This window comes from Fringilla coelebs, assembly GCF_963513975.1.
Source record: "Fringilla coelebs genome assembly, chromosome: 2".
Lineage (NCBI taxonomy): Eukaryota > Metazoa > Chordata > Aves > Passeriformes > Fringillidae > Fringilla > Fringilla coelebs.
In genome coordinates, this window is record NC_140029.1 from 77,744,655 (window position 1) to 77,757,840 (window position 13,186).

The 13,186-nt window shown below is 34.2% G+C and overlaps 1 protein-coding gene across 2 annotated transcripts in view; it reads right to left on the reverse strand.

Moving 5' to 3' along the window:
* CNTN5 (contactin 5) overlaps positions 1-13,186 on the reverse strand; it is a gene marked incomplete at both ends in the record, with an annotated part of 310,341 nt that overhangs the window by 104,656 nt on the left and 192,499 nt on the right. For both annotated transcript variants that reach the window (XM_084200929.1, XM_084200928.1), the window contains one exon: positions 11,483-11,633. In XM_084200929.1, the coding sequence (XP_084057055.1) occupies positions 11,483-11,633 (151 nt within the window). The remainder of the gene's footprint in view (positions 1-11,482; positions 11,634-13,186) is intronic.

The following is a 13,186-nucleotide window of genomic DNA, read 5'->3' on the forward strand; positions in this document are numbered from 1 at the left end:
TGAGGACTTAATGCTCCATGGAAAGAAGGTTTCTTAAAAAAAAAGGAAAGAAAATACCACTTAGTATATGTCACTTGGATTAGTAGTGACAAATGAACTAAATTGTGGATGTTCTTGGGGTTATGTTGCTGCAGTGCATTTTGAAGAGCTGAGAAAATTTTGAGGGTGAAAGTGAAAAGTATATGAAATTGCAACAATACCTGGGTAAAAATATGAGATTAACAAACAGTCACAGACAAAAGTCTGAGAGATTCCTTTGAAGAATGATTGTTGTTCTTGTCAAAGAATAAGTAATGCATGAGAGTAATGAGAACATTGAAAGAGGTCACTCCTACAAAAATAACAAAAAAAGGGGTCATGAAAGATCCTTCTGGTCTATGGTTTGAGAACTTTGTAAAACTGAAAAGCTTATGGAAGCTACACCAAACACTTAGCAGCTTCAGAATGTTCTGATTCCAGCATAACCGTACTTCTGTCACACCATATCACCTTTTTACATTGGTACAATACCATATCATCACTTTTCAGACTATGTAATGAGGGAAATTAGTTCAATGTGGCCTTAAGGCACACACACATATGAAAATAACAAACTTTTCTCATACAGCTCCCTGAGTTTTTATCCAAAAACCCCTAGTTTAAAATGCTTTAAATAGGTTTCAGTTATATTGGCACAGTTAATTTAATAACATTTTGGTAAAATTTAAATGATACATTTTCCAACTCTATCGTTATTTTATCTTCTGTGAACATACGTGGAGAGATAATAGTCAGTGAACACACATAAAAAATTATGTTAGTGACTGCACAGAAATGACAGGCCTCTGTGGCAGGAGAAAAGGAAGCCTACTAGTATATTAGTTCCAGTGAAGTGCTACAGATATTAATGTTGCTGCTAATTTTACTAAATATTTTTAATAATTGGATTTAAATGGAATATTAATTAACTTAGAAGCTCTTACTTGTTAAATTTGAAAACCAGAAACTGGAGAAATAATTTTTGAAAAGGATTTAGCTAGAAGAAAGTGGAAAGGAAGGGCAAGGTTGAAGAATGCTCATTAAAAGCCTTCACAAATATCAAATGACTCAACTGCTTGCTTTGCTAGAACATTTTTCTTTTTCAAGGCTAGTCTACTACAAAAAAAGCCTCTATATTTTTAAGCTTCTTGTGTCCATTACATTTATGATTTTTTTCCCTCTGACTTTCATTTATATGCTGTACAGAGAGTAGCTGTATAGAGCCATTGAAAAGAAAAATGAGAAATGCAGGAATCTCAGATATATATGTAGAAAATCTCCTTACATGAAAGTCACTAATATCAGAGTAATTTGATTTTCACTGATACTGGTAATACACCATTGTGAAATTAATGTTATACACAACTAGATCTTATTAGAGATAGTTTCTTTCTCAGTGGTAAGTGAATTTATAATTTAAAAGCAGTGGTAGATCACTCCTGGTTTTTTTCAGAAATATTGTCAAATTCTCGCCTACTCGCTGTGATTTACTTGGGAGAAACATTGCATTCAAAATTCTTTTAAATTAACCTCTTGTCTGAATGAGAGCATGAGACTGTTGAAAGACAAGGAAAGTATCCCGTGATCAGTAATAGTGGGAACTGATTTGTGATACTAATTTTCATATTACTTAAAAAATAATATTTTGGCTTTCTTTTTAGATAAAATGACATAAAATTTTCATGGGGAAATATGGTGCCTATTTTTCACAGTGAGGCAAATCTGGACCTTGACAACAGCAGTGACTGAGGTTCTACAGTAATTGAAATTATGCAAAATGCAAACAGGACAGATATCCCTTGTTCTGACCTAGAGTGTCTTTTTGCTGGATAATATATAGTTTCATTGCTATATATTGCTTAGAAATACACCAGTGAGATTGCTGGTTGGATAGTAAATTTATGGTCATTTGTGGATTGAAGTGTGTTCATAAAGTTAGGCAGAGACCTGAAGCTCATTGATCTTGAGAGAGTCATTATCTTCTGTCATGATTATGTGGAATAATTGTAGCATTGTTTTCTAGATTACTGTAACTAATTTTTTTTTTTACTAATGTAATTAGAAAGCCAGTTTCCACCATAATTTTTTTCTAAATTTGTTAAAGTTTCTGCACAAAATTAAATTTTCTGCAAAATGTATCTACTTTTTTAAAAATATGCATAGATTTATTCTCCTTCTTTGGGACCAATTAGCACACAAATACTGAGTCCATTGATTTGGGAGACTGACAGACTGGAAAGTGTCAGAACATAATGTGAGAGAAAAGGCCAAAGGCATCAAAAATTCCTCTTTAATTTTGAAATTTCATAATAAATTTCACAATATAGAAGAACAGATCATTAAATTTAGATGCAATAGATAATAATCTGTTGAAAAACCACCCTAATTATTTTAGATTTATGACAAAAAAGGAAGAATATTTCCCGTAAAGGAGTTTTTCCAGTGCCAAATGAATTCTGACAACCCATGTGTAGAAGATCTTTGTAACCTCAGCACAGATCATGGATGCTGACTGGTAAATTTAAAAAAATATTAAACATCACTCAAAATGCAATATGTGCTATAAGTTAAAACATGTTATTGAAATACATGCTCATATTATAAAGGCTGACAAAATTTTTCAATCCAAAATATCTGGGTTCATGTTACAACTTTCCTACAATGCCTTGGGAGCTCCTTTCACATTCTACTTCTTATTAGTTTAAGAATTGTCTTGGTTCCTAGAGCCTTGAAATGCTTTGTTGCTGCATCTCTATGACATGCTGACAAGGGAATGATCTAAAAAAAAAAAAACAAGCAAAAAAGCTTAGGGGAAAGAAAGGGGCTGTTTTCCACCTGGACTGGATTCCTGAATCTTTTCACTGTAAAGCAAGTGGCCTGAGATGAGGGATGGAAATTTTGGCAGTTAATCACTGGACCATGCCTAACTGCACGCATAGATACAGAAAAGCAAGTGTCTTGCCCAAAGCCCACAAAGCACACATCATTTAATATTTCTGGGTACAGGACTGTTTCCTTAATCATGTTCTCTGTAAGCAAACATGAGTGAAGATTGAGAGTTGTTTAGGTGTGTGGCCAAATCATTATGTTCTAAAAATTCATGCAATATGCTCAGTTAGTAAAACAATGCTGCTTTGCAACAGACTCCTTTTGTCAGGGGATGATCTTGCCATTGGTTTTTACTGTTTAGTCAAGGTTATCATTGTTTCCCTTTTCTACTTTATAACCAGCTCTCTAAATCCCATTATGAGCCTGCCACAGATAAATTAGACCATGATTTATGCAAAAAATGAAAAGAAGTGACTTGCAGAACTCTCTCAGGAAGATTAGAGTTTCTGTCATGAAGCTTCTCTTTCTTAATGTCCTGGGTATTTTCTTTCTTCACTAATTTTTGGTCATTAAATTTCCCCTTGGGAATCTGTGGGTGAGTTGGAAGCATGAATTTAAGTCTTTATATTCCCAAGATTTTTAGATGAGGTTTCTTTTAAGGGCAAATGATGCTGAAAGTCAGAGTTTGAAGAGCCTTAAGCAGAGAAAAACCTTTAGGCCACTGATGATTTGTCATATTCTACCTGTGTGGTGAACAAACAGGCAGCCATTTATAACAACAACAGAGAAATGAATCATCGTTAAAACCAAAATTCTTTAACTTTTTGATCAAATGATAATTAGTTGTCAGCAGATATTCAAGACACAGACAGAAGATCAAATATCTCGCGTTCTCAGCAACTTAAAATGGCAGATCTTTTCAGCTGTTACTTTTGATTAGGGCTGTGGACTATAGAGGGGATACTTGCAGTTCAGTAACTGAGTCAAAAAAAGGGAAATGCAGTTTCATGGAAATACAAAAAAGCAAGATCCTACAGGGTGGGACTCACCTCCTCAAGTATTAGTGTCTATTCTGTCGGTTCCTGAAGAGGTTCAAAACACCCACATGTGCCTGACAGATATTAAAGAGTAATTATGTAAGCTGCCAAAGCAGCTTGGTGACAATGGGGTTATTGTAGGGAGCTGTGTATCTATTTTCACACAAATAAATCCTGCTTGAATTGAAAATTGGTAAGATGTGGTGGAACACTTCAAATATCAAGCCAATGTGTGAAGAAGAGAATGTATTTCTAAAATGTAGACTTCAATGCCCTGTTACCTAAACATATAGTTCTGATTTGAATCAAGATTTATTTCCCCAAAAAGAGTCTACAAGTGCCTACACAGCTGTATATGAAATACTGTATATGAAGAACTGTATTAAGGACAAATGATAAAACATTTTTTCTCGAATATCATTCTTGGGAAGAAAGACAGTTCAGAGAAGTCCTGTGGAATCTCATAGATAATAATTTACTTGGATAAGAAAAGATAAATTTTTTGGTATTCTGTGGGAAATGTTATTTGTTAAACCATTTAAAACTTACAAATAGTAATTTTCTTTGGATCTTTAACTGGAGGCACAGAGAAAAATCTTCAAACTGCTTAACAAATTGCCCCTGTTGTTGTATTAACCCTAGAGGCATTTCATTACTATGAGGAAATAACGAGTTTTCTTATGAAAAACTGGAATGGTAGTAGGCTGAGCTACTCTGCTGTCTGTGTGGCTAATAGCACAAATGCAAGAAAGCTTGTGCCAAGAACAAGAGTGGCCTGGTGCAATTCAGGGACCAACAGACAAACTGAAAAATGCCATTCAGAATAATTTTCCATCCATTTAACAGATACACCTTCTTTGCTTTCACAGTCCATATTTTCAGTTAAAACAAATGATACCAACCCCAGTTATATAGAACTGAAATTCTTTTGGAAAGCTACCACCATAATTATGAAGAAAACATATATCTATGTTGCATGTTCATATTCAAAAGCATAACAGAACATGTACAAACCAATGCACTTTACAAAACTGAATATGGATTTTGCCTACAAACTCAGTCTTTTTCTTGCTGCTGCTCTGAAACACCCTTATTTTACTTTTTGATTTTTCCATCATAATTAAGCTTAAAAGCTATTAAAATAGGAACTTAGAATGGAAACACTGACAGATCCTTAAATACAGAAGAATGAAGAGGAAAAACTGTAATAAGAACCTGTCAAAACTAAAAATGAAGGAGTTTGAGAGACCAGAAGACTGTAAAAACATGTCTATTTCTAAGGTTTTGAATGATGATATTTTTAGATTTAAGTGCTCTATGTGCTTCCACTAATTACATAGCAAAGTGGGACAGATGAAATATCTAGGCATAGAGCACAGACACTTCTGTAGTTCAAAGATTTCAGTATTGATTTGAAGGTAGGTAAAAAGCAATAGCATCAGATTTCCCTGTGTTTTTGTATAATATTTGTATTTGGAATTTAATGCCCCTGTGAAAGATCTCTTTCTTCTCTTTCTTTTCTCTGACTTCTTTTACAGCTGCTGAATATTAGGGAAACATAACTGAAAGAAAGCAAAATACAGCAAGCTTAGTTCAAGGCAGAACTTCAGCAGCCTCAATTCGCTCCCTTATCTATTGTTACATGCAGCTTGAACACTTTGTCCCCTCCAGTGTCTTTATTCTAAATTTAGTACCCTATAGATGCTGATTCTCACCTAATGAGCACTGTTTAGTGCTCTCCTGTTCTTCACAGGTCAATGTATGGCTTGCAATCTTGTACCCACAGAAGACAAAGTTTCCTCATAAATAATTCTCAATATTTTTAATGTTTAGAAACTTCACAAATATCTATATCTCTCTATTTTCAGTGTCCACTAATTTTATTTGTAATAAGGGAAAAACTGTCAGAGCACTTCTATTAATATCTAGTGCTTTGTTGTTGAATGTACAGCCTCTATGGGCCTCATCAAGGATGCAAATCTGTCCCAATTACCTCAGGGCAGGCACACAGTAAATGAAGAATATGGCAAGCAGAGAGTAACTTTGCAACATGGCAATTCACTCTGGGAAGGTTTTGTATGGAAAGAGACATCTCCATTTTATGAATTTTGGTGGCCAGGCAGGTCTGGCACAGATCTGAACGGAGGATTTCATGTGTCATGGAAGAAGCATTGATAGAAACTCATTACATGGCCATATTTATTACAGATCAGAGTTTCCCAGCTGTAAAGGCACTGATCAACTGGTGCACACACTCTGAAGGGATGAAGCAAGCAGGTGTAGTCAGATGCTTCTCAGCAGTGCCCTGTGACAGGACAGAGACAATGGGCACAAACCAAAAAGCATGCAATTCCATGTAAGTTTCAATTCCATTTAAATATAAAAAAAATCTTGTTTGTTTGCATTTTTTAGTTTGGTGTTTTGTTTTGTTTTACTCTAGGGGTGCTTAACTGTAGTAGGAACAAATTTCCCAGATAGGCTGCAGTGCTTCCCTCCTTGGAGTTACTCAAAACCAGACTAGACACGACCTTAACCAATCTGCTCTAGCTGACACTGCTCTGATCCTGGGAGTGGACCAGGTGCTATCCAGAGCTCCATGCCACTCACTGCTGCTCCATAATTCTTTTATATCATTCAGAAAAAAAGGAAAGAGTTTTTACCCACTTGCAATCAATAAAATTACCATTGTGATTGTGTATTGCAAGAATAGAGATGTTGAAGTTTGTGTCCTGGAGAAACCCTGTCTATTCCTTTCAAAATATCTGAAACTCCCTCTGCTGCTTAACATACCAAGTTTTCTCATCTTATGTAAGAACTCCTTCAAACAGAAGTGCAACAAAGGAAGCTGATTGCACCATAGAAAAAGTGACTGATTTGAAGTGGCAGGTGGAGTTTTGCTACCATTTGTTTTCCCCACAGAAAGACTTAGTGTATTTAGGTCTTCAGCAAAAATTAATCTGGGACATAGGTGGATCAATATGAGCAATTACACAGTGGCCACAGAGAGACTGGCACTGCTCTGCTCTTGGTGATCTGTCGTGGTTCTGACCTTCAGAGACTGTTAATGTTTTTCTGCACAGCTTGCTCTGTGAGGTGAAGGAGAAAGCTTAGACTGTGCCACTGTGCCATATGGAAAGTAAAAAATCCATGAACACAGAACTACACTACCAATGAATGCATAGGTATTAGGTCATCCCTATATTTTGATTATTTTTTAGATTAAATATTAATCTGCACACAAATTACGGTGTAAAACAAACAAAGCATTATAATTTCAGAAGCTTCAAAAGGAAAAGAACAAAGGCAAAATAAAGCAGCAGAGAACTGGGACTAGAAAAGTCCTGTTTCTTCAGTTACTGATTTGTTGGTTAAGCTGTGCTTTCTTCCTCAGTGACACATTTTTTGGTTAAACTGTTCTTTTTAAAATTATTATTACTATTTTTATTACTTGGTAGTCTTAATAAAGAAGAAAAAATAGGGACTAAAGAGAACATTTTCACTCCTAGAGTGCTTTCAAATTATTTTATTTTAATGATAATTAATGTATATGTAATGGAAATAATGAGCTAGAATAAAAATTTAATATAAGTTTAATGAGGAGAATATTTTAGTTGTACAAGAAAGTACAAAAAGAGATGGAGAAGGACTTATAACACTTTTCAACACTTTTGACTCCTCAGGAGTATCTATTTAAACATCAACTGTAATCACCACTACAAGGCAATCTAGAAAAGAAAAAAAGGTTTCTTTAAGAAAGTGAAGAAAAAGAGATTACAGCCCAGGGAGTAATGGCTCACAAAAATTTTTGCAGTTGTAAATCATTATAAAATACCTGATGCCTGAACACAGGAACTGAAAAAAAATTTAGAAAATGGTTGTCCTAAATTTATTAGTTAATTTTGTTACTAGAACTCATGTTTTATATTGGTGCAACTGACACCAAATTCTGGTCCATTCTAGTGTTCATTATAACATTTACTGTCAACAAAACATAACTTTTGTTGCTTTTTTTAAAATTTGATACATAAGTTAAAAAATGTTTAATTATGAACAGGCTTCTGGATGGCTTTGTGGTCTGAACGGGCTGGGTCTTGGTCTTGTTTAGAAGCCAATGCTAAAGTAATAAATGATGGTTTGATTACACTTTAGGAAGTATCTGATAAAAATATTTCAGAAACTTTGCAAAAATATATTTTGGTCAATGAACTCTTGCCCAAGGGCCTAATTCCTCCTATTTAGGTTCTAAAGCAAAGTTCCAACCAAACTGTTTACTACAAATCAATGCAAGAACTTCTTTTTCAGACTTTGGTGCAAATATAATCCCCTTTCCTATAAAACCAAAACTATTTATTAACAAAAAGATTCCAAAGTTCTTTACAAATTTTTGTGGATGAAAATATTGTTCAAGTCATTAACCAGAGCACACATTATCATAGCCTGCCAAAAATGAGACACAATCATCTACCAGCCTGTGAGACAAGAGTAGAGAGACAAGTTGTTAGGAAAGATAGCTATGAATTTTAACTATAGTGAGATGAAAAATGAAAATATGCAACTTAAATATGTTCTATATCTACACCACTGATATTGGTGTTGTGCTCAGCTGTATTTTAATTCCAAAATGGAAGTATAACAATTCCCTTCCTTTAACTGTTAGGTGAAATTGCAGATGAAATTATCTTTGATTGAATGCATTAATGACTCACTGAGATAATGATACATGAAAGAGACTTGAATTCTGTTCAAATGCTGATCAATAAATGTCTTGTATCAGTAAGCTTCACAGACTATGCCTTGATCTTTGGAAGTTTTAGTCTTCTGCATAAAAGATCTCCAATATCATATATTTTATTTAATTTTGTTTGCATCTGTTCTAGATCTTTATCTCTGGTTAATAGAATGAATTGTAAACACTTAGAAAATTTATTAAATAACTATCTTTTTATAGGAGCAATTTCATCAGATTTAATATATTTGAGATTATAAAACTTGGAGACATGCTTTTTATCAGCAAATAACTGACATATAATAACTGACATAGCTGAATACCCTAATTCTTTTGGACCTATCTCATAGACTTGCCACTCATTTGGAGCTCAATTGAAAAACCCTGTTACAATATGCAGATGCTTTCCAAGAGGAACCAAATAGTGTGGCTTCTCAAAATGATTTCTGGGGATTAAGCCTATCATGGCTATACTGTGAATTCAAAGGGCTTGACCTGGATAATTTGTTCGAAAGTAAAAGAGACCAAGAAATGAAGCATTCCACAGGTATGTTCCCAAGTGCATGGCTTCCCAATGACTCTGAAACATTTGAGGCTTTCAGACTGCATTGAATTCCAGGAGCTGAAGTCAAGGTCTGACTGCAGTGAGGACGGTACCCAGCCACAAGTCCCACAGGGACAATCAGCCTTCTCTTCAGTTACCCATGGAAATGTTGCTAGAGGTATTTCTGTCAACCAGCTTTTGTTGTATAAAAAACACCTAAGGGGCAACAGAGTTTGGAAGACATGGAATAGATATTAGCAGACCCACTGTTCAAGTGAAATTTTTTCTTTGCTGTGGAGGGGAAGGTCTCTCTTCTATTGATGTTGCTAAAAGGATCAGATTCCTTAGCTGGGCTCACTTGATACCCACACTTTAGAAAAGAAAAAAAACTGTGACAGAAAATAAGAAAATATATTATGCTGTTCTATTCTTATTACTTAACCAGAGTACTGATATTTTTTGCTATTTTTTTAAATGAATTATTTTTTTATCTCTAAGGAGGTAGTAGTCTGTGAGAATTCATCAGATGACAGTTCCTATTTTTTTTTCTTTTGCTAGGATTTTTATCAACAGACTATGAAAAAGCCCATTTTTAAAGTATACTTATATGTTTACAATGTCAGCTTATTCCTTCTTAAAACGTTTAACAGAGGTCCTTCCTTTTCAGAATGTCCAAAGCATAGAAATACACATATTATCTTCATTGATTTAGAGTTCCTTTCACAAATCACAGTAGGCTTCCTCACCTTCTCCTAAAGAGACTCTAATATTTTTGTTTAAAATATACTGTATAGAGGCAGAACTAAATTCCCTTGAAACTGAAATTCCTCTCATGGCCACCCCTCTATAAACAGTAGATGCAGCGAAACTCCTGTAAATAACACAAGATAATCCTTGAAAAGCTGACTAAAAAATTAAGTTGAATGCAACCCTCTTTTTTCAAATAACTGAAATAGTTCAACCAGATTTTCATTTTCCATGTTTCACCATTTCTTGTTCCAGCCTCTGTCTAAACAAGCAAGGAACAAAAACTACAAATACCAAAAAATTGAAACTTCAGATCTATTGTCAGAAGATTTCAACTTCAGAGATTAGCTATGTTTGGACAGACATAAAGTAATTGCTGAAGTGCTTTACTGGTCTTGGATTAAAATGTGATTTACACGTGGTGATCAGAGAAACCATAGTGAGTTTTGTGGAGATGAGAGGAAAAGGTCATAGTGAAAAATATCAACTGTGTAGGTAGAACACGGAGACATCAGTCTCACAATATTTGATATTTTCAGCTCCTTTGTAATATAAATCTGTCATATTGTCAATACAAACAATACAACTCACTTCTGTTAGTAAAATGTTGTATGTAATGCTGTTTTGCTTTACCCCCCCAACCAAAAAAAAATCAATATGCTACAAGAAGTTATCCATTTTCCCTTCTCAGAACAGAACAAATGTCATGAGATGAAAATACAGCACACTTGAACAAAATAGCTTTGGCAGCTAATGAGGACTGATGCACTCTACTGCTTCCCTCAGTGTTGTAAAAATTCAGCAAAAGGGGGGCTTGATTTTATCTTTCTGATTATACTACACAAGTCATTTTAAATGACTTCATTCACATACCACATTACCAGAAAGAGGAAAAGATTGCTCTTTGTACTTAATGATCACGTGCAGAGTAGCAAAATTATTCTAGTGTACAGATAAGCAATCTTGTAAAGTGCAATTACATCTGGCATTTAACCTGCAGTGCTTAAACTACTTTTACCATACAAAGCTGGACAGAAGTTATTTAATCAAGCATAATCTGTTAAACAGATGTGCCACTGAGTACAGAAATTACCAGTATAATTAAATCCTGTAATGGAATTATATTTTCCTTCTCTGAATCATTTTAAAGCTATTCTTACATAGACTTCCATTGTGATCAAGCTGTAAATCTGCCTTATTAAAATTATTTCAAATGAATAAGCACATTTTATGTCTTCCTGAATACTTCAGCCTTTATGCTTTTGATACTTTCATACACCAAATTTGTAGGACCTCTACAGAATAATTGAAAGGTTTTTGAAACTAATAACAGAAAATAGAGACAAAACCCCACAAACAACACCTTTTCATCTCTCTGCATCTCTGAACAATGTTAAGATTTTTCATCTCAATATTGCTGAAACTATAAAGTCACTACTGTCAAACAAATCAGCTTGACAAAATAATTATGCCATACCCAGGCTAACGTTCAGCATGTTCTTGTCCCTTGCTGCATTTTCATATCATATCACAGGATCCAACATGCAAACACAATTTTAGTTTACTGAACAGACTTCTGACCTCTTATTCTCCCTTAACACTTTGTCGCCTTTCTTCCAAGTGATAGTTGGCTTTGGAGAGGCTTCTGGCTTGCACTCAATGACAACTTCTTGGCCTTTGGTCACAATTATTGTTTTCCTCATTTGATTGAGTGGGAAAGTGGGAGCTGAAGCTGTTAAAAATAAATAAGTTAACTCTGTAGAGAGCAATCAGAGCCTTCTGTTTCATTGTGTTCTAAGAGAAGATTAGAAAAACATATTTAGTTTTGGGAATAAAATCTCAATTTTTCTCTTTGAAATTGTTATGTCAAAGTTAAAATTTTGCAAAATTTTTGAAATCAGCAGCCAGTATTACATGGTAGGTTTATAACTTAATCCAGCTACAGATCAATGAGAAATCATTCATATCAGCTGATTAGAGTAAACTACTTGTGAAATCAAACAACTTTGCAAATTAAATAATGCAAATGTTTTAGCTACACTTTTCCCATCTTTTTTTTTTATCATGAACATGTTAGAGGTTAGTAGCTCAAAATGAAAAAAAGTTTTAATTCCACAACAATCTAAAATGCATTCTCTAGAGTTACGCTTACAAAAAATATTACTGTTACAGAAATGTTATTGATTTGACTTCTTATATTTGTCTGAATACTGGGAATTTCAATATGAGAACTTCTAAATAGAAGATGTTTAACCATGTCTTGTTCTTAGTATTTCACTTTTTAAGAAGTCCCATTGTTTATAAAGAAAAGCTAAGATAATAAATGCATTTAAAAATTACATTAATTACTGTAATTTCACACCAAGAAAGGACGTTAGTTCTCAAGTGTTTGATTGTGCTTTTCTTGAAGTACTTTTGTGAAGTCAAAGGCCCCTATCTCAGCTATACCTCACCTCAGGTACACCTCTGCTGCACCAAAAATTACACTTCTTTGCCTCAAAGATGTAGGATTTTCCTACAATTATTTTGGTTAATCCTCATACCAGAGATATTTATATGGATAATTTATTCTGTTCTTTTCCTTTTGGTAAGGCAGCAAATTAAACACAACTGCTTCTTTAATACAATATTATGGTTCAAATTTAACAAGGGCTACAATCTTACAAGTGAGAAGATGAAAAACTAATTTTACTGCATCAATATACAGAGTTTATTTCTGATATTAAAGAACATCAAAGAATGTCTGCAAGTACCTGACATACTAGGTATACCTCTTTTATAACACATACAAAAAACAGAGCCAAAGAATGCTGTAGCTATAGGTGTGCTGAAAGAACCACAAATGACCAAAAAAAAAAGTGATGAAAAGAGAAGAATCATTGGCCTTGGATTTTAACTTCATGACGATAAAGAAATTATTTTATAACTTATCAGTGAAATTTTAGGAATTTCTAAGTTGGCCAGCTAGGAAATTCTAGGAAATGCTAGTTGGCCAGCTAGGAAATAGCTGAAATGTATTACAAAAGTTATTTACCAAAAGAGCCAAATATTAACTGAAACACAGTATATTTCTGCAACTATAGCTTTGGTACTCATTTGACTAGGAGTTTATAGGAATGATTCTGATGTGCAGTTCTAATCTCTGATATGGCCATTAAATGACTTTGGTGGACAACTTTCTTCCTCCTACATCATACCCTAATAAAGCTGATTTTACAAGTCTGTCTCACTTAATCCTCTGGAAGGGGTGTTATCACTATTTTCCATTGCACGTTATTACAGTTG